Source organism: Enhydra lutris, unplaced genomic scaffold, assembly GCF_002288905.1.
Source record: "Enhydra lutris kenyoni isolate GAN:26980312 unplaced genomic scaffold, ASM228890v2 scaffoldscaffold17, whole genome shotgun sequence".
Classification (NCBI taxonomy): Eukaryota; Metazoa; Chordata; class Mammalia; order Carnivora; family Mustelidae; genus Enhydra; species Enhydra lutris.
In genome coordinates this window covers 30,168,297-30,185,223 of record NW_019154101.1, presented here as the reverse complement: position 1 = coordinate 30,185,223, position 16,927 = coordinate 30,168,297, and the positions used below count along the sequence as shown (strand labels likewise).

The window sequence follows — 16,927 nt, the reverse complement described above, 5'->3', positions numbered from 1 at the left end:
GTAACAGAGTTGGTCTGACGCTACTCTGGAAGGGGACTTAACTCGTGGCCATTTTTCTACAATCGAAGTGCGTTTGGCACATTTTGCATCAAAGCAAAAGCGACACTTCCAAGTTTCCAGTTCAGGCGTCCGAGAAGAAACTCGGCGCTGGCTGGCGAAGGGAGACTCAGTGTGCCAACATCCCTCTAGCCTCCTTGTCTTTTCCTCGGCGTGAGAATGGCTTTCTGCTTTTGGTCCGCGTCGGCGCCACAGTATGAATAGACCAAACAAGCAAAAAATGGGGCCGACAGGGAGGTCCAAGGTGCACCTTCAAAGCTAGGTAGAGACTCTGGCTAATTCCACCGTGTGGCCAGGAGACCTCACGGCCTAACAAAACACCCCGCCCACCATCTACTGTCACCACCTCCGAGGCGGCAGCTCTAGGCCGGAGGGCGGAGCCACCAGATCATCGCGCGAGACCTGCCACGAGACTTCCCAGAAAGCCTCAGGCAACATCTTACTAGCTGGGGAGCCAGTTTAGGGCGGAAGGGTGGGCGGGGCTAGTCCAGATATTTAGCGGCACTGGCGGCCACGCCCCAAATCGGAAGTGACGGAGACGAGCTAGCGCGTCGAAGATACCTCTATGGTTTTCTCCCGTTCTTGAGTCGGGAAATGGCCGCTGTGTAGTTACAACGGAGATAAGTCCCGGGAACGGTGCTTTCGGCGTTTCAGGTAGGCCTCATGCTGCATTCAAATCACTCGAAGGGCAGCGAATACCGAGGATGAGTGAATATTGTTGAATCTTTTGTGGGTAGTGACGGGTTGGCGGCTACAGGAGGACCAGGAGACCCTTTCGCCGTTATTTATGCGTTTCTCCCATCAGATTCCCTCAGGTTTTCGGGGCACTACAGGTCGGAAAGGTGGGGGGTGGGGTGAGCAGCAAGAACGGTGCGCGCGCGCGCGGTTACGAACCTGGCTCGAAACCCAGAGACCGCGCGGCCTTCCCGTGCGCGTGCGCATACCTCTCTCTTCCACCCTTCCCCCATTTCCTCGGCCCGGACTCTTGCGCGCGCCCGACTGAAAGCTTGCCCGGCGCACGCGCGCTTCCTCCTTTCTCCGCCTACGGCTGCTGAGGCAGCTGGAGGTGCAGCTTGTGTTCGCTTCTCATTGGCTGGGAGCGCCACCTTTCTTCCAGGCTTTGGGGCTTTCATAAAACAACTGTGACCTGAAGCAAAGTGCGTTGGGTAGGTTGACCCGTTTTCGCGTGGTCTTTAAATTTCTTTTTTCCGGCTTCACGCTACTCGTCGCTTTACGTCCCGTTTTTTTTTTTTTTTTTTTTTTTTTTTTTTTTTTCTGTTACTAAGAACGTGTTCTGCTGTCCCTCGTCTCTGACGCGGGCATCCGCCTCCGGCGTCGCGGGATGGTTTTCTCCGAGGTCAATCTCGGATCCCCCTGGCAACCCACTTTGTTTTGAAGCGAACGTGTGCGCTCGACTCTCAGAGTTGGTGCCTAGTTACCGTTTCCTAGCCTGGGGAGCAGGCCTCAGCTGATGGATAGCCTTGTTGTTTCTCCCCCGCCCCCTTACCCTGAGCCCAAAAGGCAGTCTATGAGTAGTACCCGCGAAACCACATCCTTTTGGCAAGTGATTCAGGTCTTTATATCGAGTCAGATATTGAAACCATGATAGACAGTGGGGGTAATTGGGTGGGAGTGGCGAGTTCAGGTTAGGGACTTGGCCCTCACTTTAAGTCCGTAAGTTGGCTTTCTTCACATTAAGATTTATCTTATCAGAGTCAGTAGTAGTAGTAGTAGCAACCACTTTCCTATGTCAATTTTTTTTTAATGTTTTAGGCTGAAAAAAGGCTAAAGTGTAAATTCTCGTTCCAGTTAGACTCTAGTTGGAATGGTTGGGCTACTGTTTCGACAGTAGAGATTCTTTACATAGGAAAAACCGCTACAAGTTTATCTGCATTTTTTTTTTTTTTAAAGATTTTATTTATTTATTTGACAGAGAGATCACAAGTAGGCAGAGAGGCAGGCAGAGAGAGAGAGGAGGAAACAGGCTTCCTGCTGAGCAGAGAGCCCGATGCGGGGCTCGATCCCAGGACTCTGAGATCATGACCTGAGCCGAAGGCAGTGGCTTAACCCACTGAGCCACCCAGGCACCCCAGTTTATCTGCATTTTTATGTGATTTTAGCCAGTTAAGGGTAAATAATTCTATAAGAAGGATTGTGTGTCTAAAATAACTCATGGTGAACAACCCAAAGTTTATGTACTGATGGCTTATAGCCATTTTGTTTTAAGGATACCATGTTTTCATTAACATCGTGGTAATAAACATTGGAATCCCCCTTCATTCAGATAATTGGTAGCCTAGGAGATTTTTCTTTTTTTGTAAGAACAATAGTATTTTAGGACTCAAGAGACAGATCTCTAAAAACCACCTGAAAGACTTAGATCTACATGAGTTTATTGAATTCATCTACCTCTATTAGATTTAACTGTGTGATGAGAAGACTTGTAGAAATAGAGAAAGTCTTTTCAGTTCTATATAGAACTTTGGATTGGGAATTTCCAGAAACTACATTCAAAATCCTTAGTTGAACACTAGCTGAATTCTTTGTAATTTACGCTGATTTATTAATGAACAAAGATGTAGATAAGGGAATCAGGAAGCTCAATATATCTCGATAGTAAGTATAAATGTTTACGTTACACTCTTAGGTTATGAATTTGTTCCTTCTTCACATCCAGATTCTTAGACAGTGGTCATTTAGTGTTTATCTCAGAATCTTAAACATTAATGTTTTGACTCCAGGACGAAAAAAAATAATCTAGAAACATTAAGGTAGTAATAATTCTCATCTACATTTGTGTATTATTTTGTGGAGTTCTCAAACTTGATCCAGTATTTCTACACTTAGGTAAACACCGAAAATGTAGAGCATTTTAAGGCCATATGAGCCAAGGAGTGGCACAGTCTGGTCTAGAATGCAGGCATTTTTCTCAGTCCCTTGCTGGTTTTGTTTTGTTTCAAAGCAGCATGACAAGCTGCACAAAGAACTAAAAACTTGTGACTAAACCTATCATTTTTCAAAAGTTTTTAATTATGGAAATTTTCAAGGACAAAAGTAGAAACAATAGTGAGCTCCTGTGCTCTCATCATACAGGTTTAGTAATTGTCAGCATTTACCAATTTTAAATTATTTACTTTTTTGGGGAATATTTTATTTTTATTTTAAAGATTTTATTTATTTGAGAGAGTGAGTGAGAGAGCGAGCCTGAGGGGCAGAGGGAGAGGGAGAAGCAGACTCCCTGCTGAAGGCTCAGTTCCCAGGACCTTGGGATAATGACCTGAGCGAAAGATGCTCAACTGATTGAGTCACCCAGGTGTTTGTTTTTGGAGTATTAAAAAGCAAAATTCCAGTCATTTTATTATGCATTTATAATGCTGATTAATTTTCTATCAGAAATGCTTATTCTTACAAGAATCATTTGAAGCAAGATTAGATGACCTGCAGGAAAAACGGTCACAAAGCAGTTAACCAATAATGATAGCTGATGTTTGAGTGTGTACCGTGTGCAAAATGCTGTTTACATTCATTAGTTCATGTAACCTTAAACCTGGAAGTACCATTACTGATAGCCTTATTTTATACCTGTGGAAATTGAAGCTGAAAGAGATTAAGGTAGTAACTTTTTTTCCAGTGGTGAGCACCTAGTTAATGGTCAAGTCAGGATTTTTGAACCTAGTCTGTTGTAATAATAGTATTAGGATATTATTTTTAGGATTATTAAAGATGTGAATAGCAGTGATTTGTTTACAGAAATCTGGAAGCCAAACTCTCCGAATCTGCTAAAATGAAAACTTGGCTCAAATATGCTTGATAGGGTAATCTAAAGAATCCATTTTGGGGGGCTTGAGCTTGAGTATTTTGTTGAACTCTGTTCTTTTCATCACTTGTGTTCTAGCTGATCATAATGTATTCTTGCATAAAAGACTTTCTTAACAAGAAATAACTTAATAAATATGGCCTGATTTATTCTCTTAATGTTTCTCACTGGTTGGTGAATCAATTGGATAAAAACATATAAAGCAAATTATTCCCTCTCTTTTTACATCTTTTTTTTTTTTTTTTTTTTTTTTTTTTTTACAGTCTCTTAGTAAGCAGTCTTGGTTGTAATAAAGAGAAGATTGATTTGGCATTTTGAATTCTATATATAGGTTATGGCCACATCAAGCACATGTCAGGGCACTGGAGAGAGTGCAGGAACTGGAATCAAGAGATCTGGGTCAAATTCTGGATTAACCATTTATACGCTAACCATGGGCAACCTGAAAGGGCAAAGAAATCTCTTCTTTACTCTCCCAAACTTGCACATCTCCCAGATGCTTGAGCCCAAAACTGAGACTTCAGGAACACTGTTGAAGTCCACCCCTCCCTTCCCCCCACTTCTCTCTGCTCCCCACCAACAACCTATGAACGCGTGTTGTTGACTGCACTTCCACATCTGATTCTCACTTTGCCTCTTTTTTCCAACTTCATTGCTACTACCTTTTCCAGGTAACCATTATATTGAATCTCAACCTTCTAATTTATCTCCTTGTTGTCCTCTCCATATTGTCCATGCTATTCACAGCAGCCATTTTAAAATGTAAATCTGGTGGTGACTTCCCTGATTGTTGCAGAGCCTTCCCATTGCAGTTAGAATAAAGTCTACTCTTTATTCTATTCTGGCATGCTTTCTAGATGCAATTTGATCTGGTCCATTCCTGCCTCTTCCACCTTAACTCCTATCCTCTCCATGATCAGAGTGCCTCAACTTTCTTAGTGGTCTTTCTGTCCTGAATTTTCCAAGTTTGTGTCTTCGGTCTAGAATGCTCTTCTTTCTGTGTAACTTTGCAGTGTACCTTGTCTTTAGCTTTAATGTTTAATGTTAACTTCTTAAGGCCCAGAGACCCACCTTTGTAGTCTTCTCTCCACCTCTTAACATATCATCTTGTGGGGTTATTTCCTGTCTGTCTTTCCCTCCCTTTAACATAAGCTCCAAGAGAGTAGGCAACTTAATGTCTCATTTGAAGTACTGTATTTCCAGTGCTAGAATAATAGTGCCTGGCATGTTATAGGCATCTTGTAAATTCAGAAGAATTCTGAAACCTTACAATTTTCATTTGAGAGATGGGTTAACATGTAGTTTATGAGATTGAGGATTAAGTGAGATGATTTTATTTAAAGTCGCCTAGTAGTTCTTAGCACGTGGTTGGTATTCAGATGTTTTTGGCTATGATTTGTTGCTTTTTATTCCTGTTTAGTTGGGTTTGGAGAGCAAGCACCTCTTCCATAGTCCTGTTTCCCATAAAATTTAGCATAGTGCTTTTTACATAGACTTTTATTTAAAAAATGTTAGAGCTGATTATGGTCTTTGTAGTAACTATATTAAATATCATTAATGTTATTAAATGTTAAATATATTTTGCATTAAATATATATTATTAAATATTGTTAAATATATTATGCATCATACTTCACATATGTTCTTAGGAGTTTTTTTTATAGATACTTAACCATATTTATAGATAGTGAACAAGAAAGTGTATCTATTGGTATAACCTACAGCCCCTCCTCTTTTTGTTATTTCTAGTGTCTATTTTTTTGGAATTTCCGAAGTCATGATTTGAAGTAAAGAGGGATTTGGCAGTTGGTTTTTCTTTGGATATGTGGAAATTAAAATTAGCTTTTTAGAATTGGTAGGGGAAGTGTTGGATAAAATGAGCCTTGTATCACTTCCAGTAGTGAATAGGTAGTGTTGAATTTCTAGGTCCAGGATAAAGTTTTATAACTGCCTCAGTATAGAAGATTAATTTCTTTCTGCTCCCTTGGGGGGATTTGATATTTTTTAAAAACTAAACGTGCATTCACTTTAGAAATCCTTTTGTTTCTGTATCTATGGTCTTTTGTTTTAATTTTTTATCTTAGTATGTTTCCCTTAATTAGTAGTTCCTATTCTTCCTAGTTTGAACCTCACATCTCTTAATCTCCCCAACTGTAGGATCATGGGTATATAGGGACAACGTTCTTGATTCACCAGTTTAATCTTACCATTTCTTTTCCTTTGTATTTCCAATTTTATTGCAATTTTTATTGGATCTTCGTTAAGAGTCACAGATTTTCCCATTTATGTGTATTTTTTTTTTCTATTTATAATGGTCTATGAATTCCTCAAGGTTAAGCATGTATTAATCTTCTGTTCATTATTTTTTGCTCCCCTAGTGGTTTTTGACTATCCTTTTGCATGTCATTGGTGATCAATCACTGAATGTTACTTACAAGGCTAACTTGTTGGGTGTTGATAACTGGTTAAAATTTGGACAAAATTTTAATTTATTTGCATAATAATGGCAAATTGGGAAGAGTATTGGCTTTCATTAGATATTTGTTTCATTTATGGCCTGTTCTTTTATTGGAATGTCTGAACATGTATCAAAATGCTTTCAGGCACTGGACTTAGAGTTATTGTGATATCTGTTAATAAGAATTTTAAAAACCAGTTTCAGGGGAAACTAAACTGTAGAAAGAAAGTAACACAGAGAGAATAAAGAAAAGTAGCAGAGCATTAAAAATAAACTCATACTTTACGTAAGTTATAATTATAGCATTATGAATACTAACTACTGATGACACATTTAGATATTCCAAGAATACCGTATTTGGCATTACATTAGCCACTTTGAAATTTTTTCTTTCTTCTTTTTTAAAAGATTTTATTTATTTATTGACAGAGAGAGGGAACACAAGCAGGGGGAGAGGGAGAGAGAGAAGCAGGCTCCCCGCTGAGCGGGGAGCCTGATGTGGGGCTCCATCCCAGGACCCTGGGATCATGACCTGAGCCCAAGGCAGACAGATGCTTAACGACTGAGCCATCCAGGCGCCCCACTTTGAAATTTTCCGGTAGGATAGCAGCACAATTTCTGTTTTCTAAAGCCCAAGTTACTAAAATGAGAATTCAGGTATTTAAATTAAAAAGTAGAATGCTGTCAGTTTCATGGTGTATGTCTGTATTCTGATTAAAACAAAAGCTATATCTTAAGCTTTTATGGTTAAAAGTTTATTTCCTAAATGAGTTTCCCTTTCCCTGAAATCATTAGTGCTTTTATTAAGAGTTGATTTCAGTGCCAGTATAATTCATTGTTGTGAACTGTGGGTGTTTAATTTACCATAAATCAATTCGTATTTTTTTTCTTTGCTAGGAATTTGAATTTAGAATTTAATTTCTCAGACCATTTTCTCCAGGAAGAACTTTACAGTATCTCAGAGACTTCATTTGATTGTTTAATCCTGCATAAAACTCAAGGTAAATAGCATTTGTTTTTCTAGTTTTCTAGCTCAGGTTTATTTGAGAAAATGCAACTACTTTAATTCATGAATCTGAGTGATTAAAAGTGATTTAGTCGGAAGCTTTTTTTGAGTTTGTTTTTGGGGTTTTTGTTTTTTTGTTTCGTTTCCTTTTGGTGGCTTACACCAGATTTTAAAAGCTTGAGGAAGAAGATTCTCTTTATCTCTTCTGCTTCTCTGTTGTGTGTCTCCTTCCGCTTTTATAAACATGTCACCTTAGACTAAGGCTAATAACTCTTTTTCCCTTATGCATATAAGAGGAATTCCATAAATTAACTTTTTAACACTTTTGCATTAGTGTATTAAGGTAATTAAAGTTGATTTTACATGTATTATTAGCTCATTTAGTCTTCACTACAACTCCAAGGAAGATACTGTTTTTATATGTTTCTTATTTAGAGAAGGTAGGGCTAATATTTGTCTTTAGGATAGTTATGTTTTATTTTGAAATATCTGAAACCTTGAATTTGTCATTTATGGTTTTCGATGAAGTATGTACAGACATTATGTTGCTTCTTCTGTAATTCAACTCAATCTTAGTACTTTAAAATACTATTTTCATAATACTGACAGTTCCTAGGTAGGAGAAATTGGTCATAAGGCAATTGTAGGCTATTAGAAGTTTAGCGAGTCCATTTTTATGGAAACAGTTATTTTGGTAATAAGTGGAAATTTGGAAGTAGTTAAAGCAGAAATAAACTTGGGAGGCGTGTGTGTGGTGTGTGTGTGTGTGTGTGTAGTTTTGAGAAGAGTAGATCTTCTAAATTATTTAGTCCTGTTATTTCTGTACCCAGTGAAGTTTAATTACAGCACTAGATATTAAATAGTGTTTAGAAAAGTTTGAATATTGGTGCCCAACTTTTCTTTTTTCTTGTACTTCCAGTATCTTTCTTCTAGCAGTCTTTCCAATGTATCTTTTATACTTTTTTGTCTACTTACCAGAAAGCTACAGGGCGAATTAGCGTTGTCATATAAGTCCTTTTTCCTGTGTAATCATGTAGTATTATATACATGGAGTGGTTAATTTAGTCCCATTTTAAGGCCCTAAAGCATTTAGGATTATAGTCTGCTAGGTTTTTTCTTTTCTTTTCTTTCTTTCTTTCTTTCTTTTTTTTTTTTTTTTAGTATTCTGTCACTTGTATTTTCTTTGTTTCAGTTTCCTTATCTGATATTATTACTCTGATACTGTTTATCTTTGTTATAAGACAGGTAGGCATTTGTTTTGGACAGGGAATAACATCTAACATGCTGCTATAGTCTTGTATTGCTCTTTCTGGCTTCTGTAATTGCTGCCTTTTTGAATTGAGGCACACAGGTGGTGCAGTCCATAGAAATCTATCTACAATATACAGTACCTGTCATGCAGGTGAAGATAAATAGATAGGGATAATTGTCTTATTATTCATTTGAAAATGGTGATGAGTAATATCCTTTAAGAAACTTACATCTTGTAAAATTTAGTTCTTTCAAAATAAATAAGAATGTGAAACTTCTTTAATTGAATTGTGATTTTTGACTTTTTTGCTCTCTCATTGACTAGGAGAAAAGAAATGGGTCGCTCCAATTCTAGATCACATTCTTCAAGATCAAAGTCTAGATCACAGTCTAGTTCTCGATCAAGATCAAGATCACATTCTAGAAAGAAGAGATACAGGTGAATTACTGTGTTTTTAATTCTTTTAATAATGATAATCAGCTGATATTCATGGAGTGCTTACTGTGTTCAGACACAATGCTAAACTCATTAATATATTTTACTCTTAACTCTGTGAAGTGGATCTATTCTTACCTTCATTTTAGAGTTGGAGAAATTGAGAATTGTTCAGGGTACAATGTGGCAGGGCTTAGGTTTGATTTAAGTTAGTGTGACTTCAGATCTCAGATTCTTACACTCATGTATGGTTAATTTCTTTAAATTTAAAATGTTAAGAGATGAATTGGGTAACACGAGAATTATTTGACAGTAAGCCATCTTTCCATATTTCATAGTTTCTCATTATTTCCGATTCTGATGTCTCAGTACTGTGTATGTATTTAGGCAGTAGTTTTTGACTGACAAATATTCTTCTGTGCCTTTAAATATTCTTTTACTCTGTTACTTTAAGTGCTTGTATAACTTTACTGTAATTTGTTAGTATGTCCTGTTGTTGGATATTTTCCTGTTTTCTTTGCCTTTGTTCCTCAGGCCTTTATTCTCTCAATATATATCTAAGAAGTGGGGCTTTTTTCATTAAAAACAATAAACTTTACTTTTGTATAAATGAAAGGTTTTGTCTTTCTAATCTACATTTTTGTATGGTCAACCATAAGTATTTAGAATGGTAGAGTGGAATAGTTTATTTTTCTTGCATTGATATTTATTTCATTTTTAGTTCTAGGTCTCGTTCCAGGACATATTCAAGATCTCGTAGTAGAGATCGTATTTATTCTAGAGATTATCGCCGAGATTACAGAAATAATAGAGGAATGAGACGACCTTATGGGTACAGAGGAAGGGGCAGAGGGTATTATCAAGGAGGAGGAGGGAGATATCATCGAGGTGGTTATAGACCTGTCTGGAATAGAAGACACTCTAGGAGTCCTAGACGAGGTCGTTCACGTTCCAGGAGTCCAAAAAGAAGATCCGTTTCTTCTCAAAGATCCCGAAGCAGATCTCGCCGGTCATATAGATCTTCTAGGTCTCCAAGATCATCCTCTTCTCGTTCTTCATCCCCATATAGCAAATCTCCTGTCTCTAAAAGACGAGGGTCTCAGGAAAAACAAACCAAAAAAGCTGAAGGGGAGCCCCAAGAAGAGAGTCCTTTGAAAAGTAAATCGCAAGAGGAGCCGAAAGATACATTTGAACATGACCCATCTGAATCTATTGATGAGTTTAACAAATCATCAGCCACATCGGGTGATATTTGGCCTGGCCTTTCAGCTTATGATAATAGTCCCAGATCACCTCATAGTCCTTCACCGATTGCTACACCACCTAGTCAGAGTTCATCTTGCTCTGATGCCCCCATGCTTAGTACAGTCCACTCTGCAAAAAACACCCCCTCTCAGCATTCACATTCCATTCAGCATAGTCCTGAAAGGTCTGGGTCTGGTTCTGTTGGAAATGGATCTAGTCGATACAGTCCTTCTCAGAATAGTCCAATTCATCATATCCCTTCACGAAGAAGCCCTGCAAAGACAATCACACCACAGAATGCTCCAAGAGATGAGGCTAGGGGACGTTCTTCGTTTTATCCTGATGGTGGAGATCAGGAAACTGCAAAGACAGGAAAATTCTTAAAAAGGTAAGCATTAATGTATTTAGATTATAGTATTAATACGTTTGTACTTCAAATTCTGTTTGGATTTACAAGTCTTAAAATTGCACCATGATGTGTAGTTAGCTGTTTTCACTCACAATTCTTTATGATTCTAAGTTGCTTATACTACATCTGGTTAACTTTGGAAATTAAGTGTTTTAATAGAAACTAATTTATATTTTTCTTTTTAATTTTACTCATTTTTAGTCAGTCCAGAATTAAGAATGTAAATAAGAAATTGAGTAGCATAAAGCACAACTGGGTTAACATGTAAGATCTTACAGAGATGAATTTTGTGTTAGAGCATTGAAAGCTTATTTTGTTTTCTTCGTTATAAGGTAACATATAAATAATGTAGTTATAGTACATATTCTTATTTGTATGGTATTAATACATGCAGCTGCCACTTAATAGAACTATCTGATTATAGAAAAGATAGTGATATTTCTTATTCTAGTAACGTTTGAAGCATACTTTGTTTAAATTCTGATTTCAAGCATTGCTGAAGAGTTGCTAAAAAACTGAAAATTGGTTGCTAATGTAGTTTGATTGACTCTAAGAAATGAATCATTTTCTGCAGCAAAGTATATATGAAATATTTTGTGATTCAGTTAGAGTCTTTAAATAATACTAAGTTCACTTTTGTGAACTCCCTTACAGTATATTGTGTTACAGTCTGAAATTTTGAGTCTAATTAATAGAATTCTGATAGATGAGTATACTCTTTATTAATGGTTTTTAGTCTCAAAAATTAAACAGTGTTGCATTGTTACGGAAATTCTGGATAATTGGATTTGTTAGTGTAGAATTGTCTATGACTAGAACAGGTATTTGGGAAAGGCTTTACTCTATACTTCAGGTCTAATATGTAAATTTATTTAAAAACTCAGTACATAAGTGCTGTATGGATGCTTTTAATGTTTTTTAGAAGTGGAATCTGAAGAAAGCACTTTTTCAGTAAGGTTTTTTTTTTTTTCTTTATTAGTGGTCCTGTGGTATTGGGCAACACATATAAGTATGCAAGTGATCCACAGTGAATGCAATCCAGAGTTACCATCCTCTTCTCTGCTTATTCACAGGTTCACAGATGAAGAGTCTAGAGTATTCCTGCTTGATAGGGGTAATACCAGGGATAAAGAGGCTCCAAAGGAGAAAGGATCAGAGAAAGGGAGGGCAGAGGGAGAATGGGAAGATCAGGAAGCGCTAGATTACTTTAGTGATAAAGAGTCTGGAAAACAAAAGTTTAATGATTCAGAAGGGGATGATACAGAGGAGACAGAGGATTATAGACAGTTCAGGAAGTCAGTTCTTGCAGATCAGGGTAAAAATTTTGCTACTACATCTCACCGGAATACTGAGGAGGAAGGACCCAAGTACAAGTCCAAAGTTTCACTGAAAGGCAATAGAGAAAGTGATGGATTTAGAGAAGAAAAAAATTATAAACTTAAAGAGACTGGCTACGTAGTGGAAAGGCCTAGCACTGCAAAAGATAAGCACAAGGAAGACGACAAAAGTTCTGAGAGAATAACAGTAAAGAAAGAAACTCAGTCACCTGAGCAGGTAAAGTCTGAAAAGCTCAAAGACCTCTTTGATTACAGTCCCCCTCTACACAAGAATCTGGATGCACGAGAAAAGTCTACTTTCAGAGAGGAGAGCCCACTTAGGATCAAAATGATAGCCAGTGATTCTCATCGTCCTGAAGTCAAACTCAAAATGGCACCTGTTCCTCTTGATGATTCTAACAGGTAATTCCACACTGATACCCAGAAAATAATCTGTGATGATTTAGTTAATATTCTAATTATCTTATTTTGTGAACATACTCCCATTTCGTATTCAAACCAATGGTATATTTTGTTTGTTATGTGTGTGTGTGTGTTACCGATTTGCTCCAGACCTGCTTCCTTGACTAAAGACAGGCTACTTGCTAGTACACTTGTCCATTCTGTCAAGAAAGAACAAGAATTCCGATCCATCTTTGACCACATTAAGTTGCCACAGGCCAGCAAAAGCACTTCAGAGTCTTTTATTCAACACATTGTGTCCTTGGTTCATCATGTTAAAGGTATGTTTACTATTGTGAATTAAATATTTCTTGCAAATTAAAATGAAGAGTTAGGCTTTAATTAATGTACTCTAGGGCTAGCAGGTTTACGTAGATAGCATTAGAAATTGGGAAAAATAGTTTCATGGAAGAGTGATCAGTCTTTCTAGCATCAAGACCCTTGGAAATGTTTAATAAAAAGTGACTGAGATACCAGATAGAGTTGAAACACACTCTAAAAATCTGTATCATGATAAAACTGATACATATTTAAGGGGAAGTCTTTGAAATGTGTCATTGCACTTGAAGGGCAGAATGCTTACAGATGATTTTTCATTGCATGCATAGGATTTATAATGCGCACTTGCATAGATTTTATAATAAAGTGAGGCCATATTGTTACTGAATATTATTAATTCAATTTTTAAAGAAACCTGAAACCAGCAGAAAAGCAGTATTGATTTTCTACCTATATTTTTGTTACTTAATTTGTTGTAATACTTAGCTTTTTTAAACGGAAACTGGAAAAGAATTTATTGGAATTTTTTAAGGGAAAAAAGTTTAAGAAATTTAAAAATGTGTTAGAAGAGTAGTGATTTTACAAATAGTTACTAATTAGGATCATAGTTATATTTCTTTAAGTCCTGAGGATGATAAGGGTGTTACATTTCAGTTAAAATAATGATGCTCAATTTTCACCAGTATGTAATTAATTCAAAGGTACTAATAATTTTCAAAGGTTTTAGGGTATGACTTTTTGGGCAATTAGGTTGTTTTCTTTTTCTTATTTTCTTTCTGTGCTTAAAAGGCAGCTTACTATGAAACAGGTTCTTATCCAGGAAGCTACATGGTTGTTGGTCTAAAGCCATTTTTTTAAAAAAGTTTGTCTTTTCATATGAGAACAACTCGTTGTAATAGCTGAAACTTGTCGCTAGCAAATTCTTTATGCAGTTGATGTTTCAAAACGGTGAATAGTAAATGAATTTCTTTTTGACTGTTATTTAAACATGGTAACAAGAGTTTTGTTATTTGGCTATAACTAGGTTTGTGAGCCAGTTTATGACCATATTATTGTGGTACATAAAATATGAAACATTTACATTTTTTCTTTTTTTAACTTTTTTTGACCTGTCTCCACATTTTACAACTTATTGCTGAATTTTGAGATCAGGTTTTGATAAAATTTTTTCTTTTTCATTTTCTTTTTGTTTTTTGTTTTTTTTGTTTTTTGTTTTTTGTTTTTTAAAGAACTGTAGTTATGTTTCATTATTGGTATTGTGCAACCGATCTGAACAGCTCTTTCTTAATTCAGAGCTGAAAATGCCCAGTGATGTTTTCTTTTTCATTGTAACTAGGTCCTGGAATATGTTTTGAAATGGCAAAATCCATGTTTCAAAGTAAAATAGCGTTGAAAGATACAGGCAAAGTTGAATCTTCTGTCTTCCTGGCAAAAATGGCATAAAAACTGAGTTGCTAGCTCAAATTCCTGGGTTTCATGGAATTATGATTGAGGCACTACCCTTGTAGTGGCCGTTTCAAGTTTTAATGATTGGTTATGAGACATGTGCTGGATATTGGGCGGTAAGTTGACACAGATGTATGTTGACCTGTTAAGCAGATAGCTTGCTTCGTAATGTAACATTTCATGACTTTATACGTCTTTCTATTTTACATTTACAGCGTATCTTGAATGGTTTAAAAGCTAGTATTGATATTACTAATTTTAAAATTTAGAAGAAGGACAAGGGAACAATAGCAGATATGCTGTCAGGTGTGCCAAGATGCCAGATTTTTGGAGTAATAAGTGTTAATTGATTTGAAGAATATTTTTTGAATTGAAATGGTACTATTCAGTTTTTTCTTAAATCCGTTTTTTTGTTGTCAACATAGTTCTTGATGAAATAATTTTATTAGTATACTAAAATCAACTGTGTAGTTATTCAGTATTTTTGTTTTCTGCAAATGATTACTTGAAGTAATTTCATTGGTTCGTATTGGCAAGGTATAAGGACATTCATCTACTGTTCCTTTCTGTTCTGTTTGAGGAAGTAGTAGTGCATTACTGAAATTGAGTTAGAGATTCTCAGTTTAATCTGTTTATTGTTCTTGGATTATATGTAGTACTGACAGTGCCCTCTGAGGGGCGTTGTATCGGTGACCAGTTGAGGTGCAAAAAGTTAAAAGGGACAGAGTAGGAGCTCTTAGTAACACTTGATTCTCTTCTGCTAGGTTTCTTGAGTATTTTTATTTTCTTTTCACCTGCCAAATGCCCTTCTGTCGCAAATGAAAATCTCTCTTGAAGTAAAGATAACTAATTGGGCAGTATTTCTCCTAAATCAACAGAGCAATACTTCAAATCAGCTGCAGTGACCCTAAACGAGAGGTTCACCTCGTATCAGAAAGCCACCGAAGAACATAGTACCAGGCAAAAGAGCCCTGAGATACACAGGTATGTGCACTGTTGAAGGGGCATATAAAAATGTTTTGATAGAAAGACAGTGTTTAAACAGTATTGTAATGGAACTGTGCTGTCATCATGATATAAAATGAACTTTATTTTTATTTCTGATTCATACCTTGAATAAGTATATTTCTAGCCTTGAAAAATTTGTAATTTACTGTTTCTATTTAATTTTCAGTTCACTTGGTTTAAACAGGTTCTTAGAACTTAAAATACTCTTAAGCACTCCCCAGTAAGGAATTCAATAGATACCACATTTTTGGGGGGAGGAAGTTGGATACCTAGAGTAGCCCTTTATTTAATTTACTACCAGTAAGTTTGTAAAATAAAAATGCTTGGTAACAGGTAGAACTGTTTTTCATAAGAGCATGAATGTTAAAAGTCAGGCAGTTATGTTCACAGCATGGTTTATAACTGCATTGTGATGAACAGGTTAGTTAATCTCTGAACATTTGTTTTTTCCATCTACCAAATAAGGACAACAGTGCCTCTTTTGCAGAGTGGTGGCGACAGTTAGTATTGGTAATAAAATACCTAGTGCTTAGTCATAGTAGGTAGGGTTTTGGTGGTGACTGCTGAAGAAGCTCTGAGAAGTTGAAACGGACACTAGTTTAAAAAAGGCAAGGAAAGGCACAATATAAAACTAAAGATCCACTGATTATGTAAAAATATTGGAGACATTTAGGAACAAATAACCCTATGAGTGTGTTCATTGAGGATCTGGAGGTATAATTGTATGATGGTTGACACTTAGGATGGTAATAGTCAACTTAATTAAAACATGAGTTTTTATGATTAAGTTTGTTTTAAAAGGTTAGATTTATTTATATGTAAAAATATCTGAAATATTTTTAATGGATATAGTTTTTATTTCTTAATTGTTCATTTGGAATTAGATTAATAACCTTACAATGTGAAAGTTCATTTGGGAGAGGAATAACTGTCTAGTTATTTCCTTTATTAAAATGGACAGTTCTGAGGAATTTTTTGAACCATAAAGTTAATGTGACTACAAACAGACTTTATTTTACATTAAGGAGAATTGACATCTCTCCAAGTGCCCTGAGGAAGCACACTCGTTTAGCAGGGGAAGAGAGAGTTTTTAAAGAAGAAAATCAAAAGGTATGTTTGGAGTGGACATTTTTTTAAATGTTAATGTTTTCAACTTAGTTAATGATATTATATATTAAGTGTAGTTTGTGTAGACAAAATTTATTTGCAGAGGTCATCTATTTTTAACTTGTAAGTAAATGCATTTATGGTAGTGTATGTAGTGTTTTTCCTAAAAGAAATTAAGCTGACACTATACTATATATCTAAGTAAAACCAAAATTAATTTTTAAAAATTATAATATTTGAAAGGAGAAATTTGTTCTAAGCAAAGGGTAAAGAAACAAGCAGTAGAAAAAATTATAAAAGCAAAGATAGACATTATAGTAGGGTTTTTCTATAAAGTTTTGGGGTTAAATGAGCCAGAATAAATATTCCTTGATTTATATATGCCTAAATTAATATTTCTAGGTTTTTCACAGCAATAACAAGAAGTAATCCCCATGCTTCTGGGCATTTTTGATCTGGACTAAGAAATGAGCTTTCCTCACTGATTTACAAATGAACATTTGGAATGAAAACTCACTATTGGAATTTTTGTGGGTTGGGGAAGAATGTTTTTAAACTTGAGGGAAGGACCTGTGAATGTTGGGGGAGGGAGGTCTTTGGAATAGAATGACTTTTTTTAAAGGGATTCTG

The 16,927-nt window shown here is 36.1% G+C and overlaps 1 protein-coding gene across 6 annotated transcripts in view; it reads left to right on the top strand.

The window, feature by feature from the left end:
* The first annotated feature begins 577 nt into the window (after positions 1-577).
* Positions 578-16,927, top strand: part of LOC111147523 (BCL2 associated transcription factor 1) — a 28,927-nt gene continuing 12,577 nt past the window's right edge. For 4 of the 6 annotated variants that reach the window (XR_002640637.1, XR_002640636.1, XM_022503578.1 and 1 more), the window contains exons 1-8: positions 578-711; positions 7,230-7,333; positions 8,915-9,028; positions 9,747-10,658; positions 11,753-12,418; positions 12,569-12,738; positions 15,061-15,166; positions 16,216-16,300. Coding sequence is in view for 4 of the 6 variants with exons in the window: in XM_022503578.1 (XP_022359286.1) it covers positions 8,925-9,028; positions 9,747-10,658; positions 11,753-12,418; positions 12,569-12,738; positions 15,061-15,166; positions 16,216-16,300 (2,043 nt within the window). In the remaining 2 variants the exon portion in view is untranslated. The remainder of the gene's footprint in view (positions 712-7,229; positions 7,334-8,914; positions 9,029-9,746; positions 10,659-11,752; positions 12,419-12,568; positions 12,739-15,060; positions 15,167-16,215; positions 16,301-16,927) is intronic. The other 2 variants (XM_022503579.1, XM_022503577.1) reach the window with 1 other exon arrangement.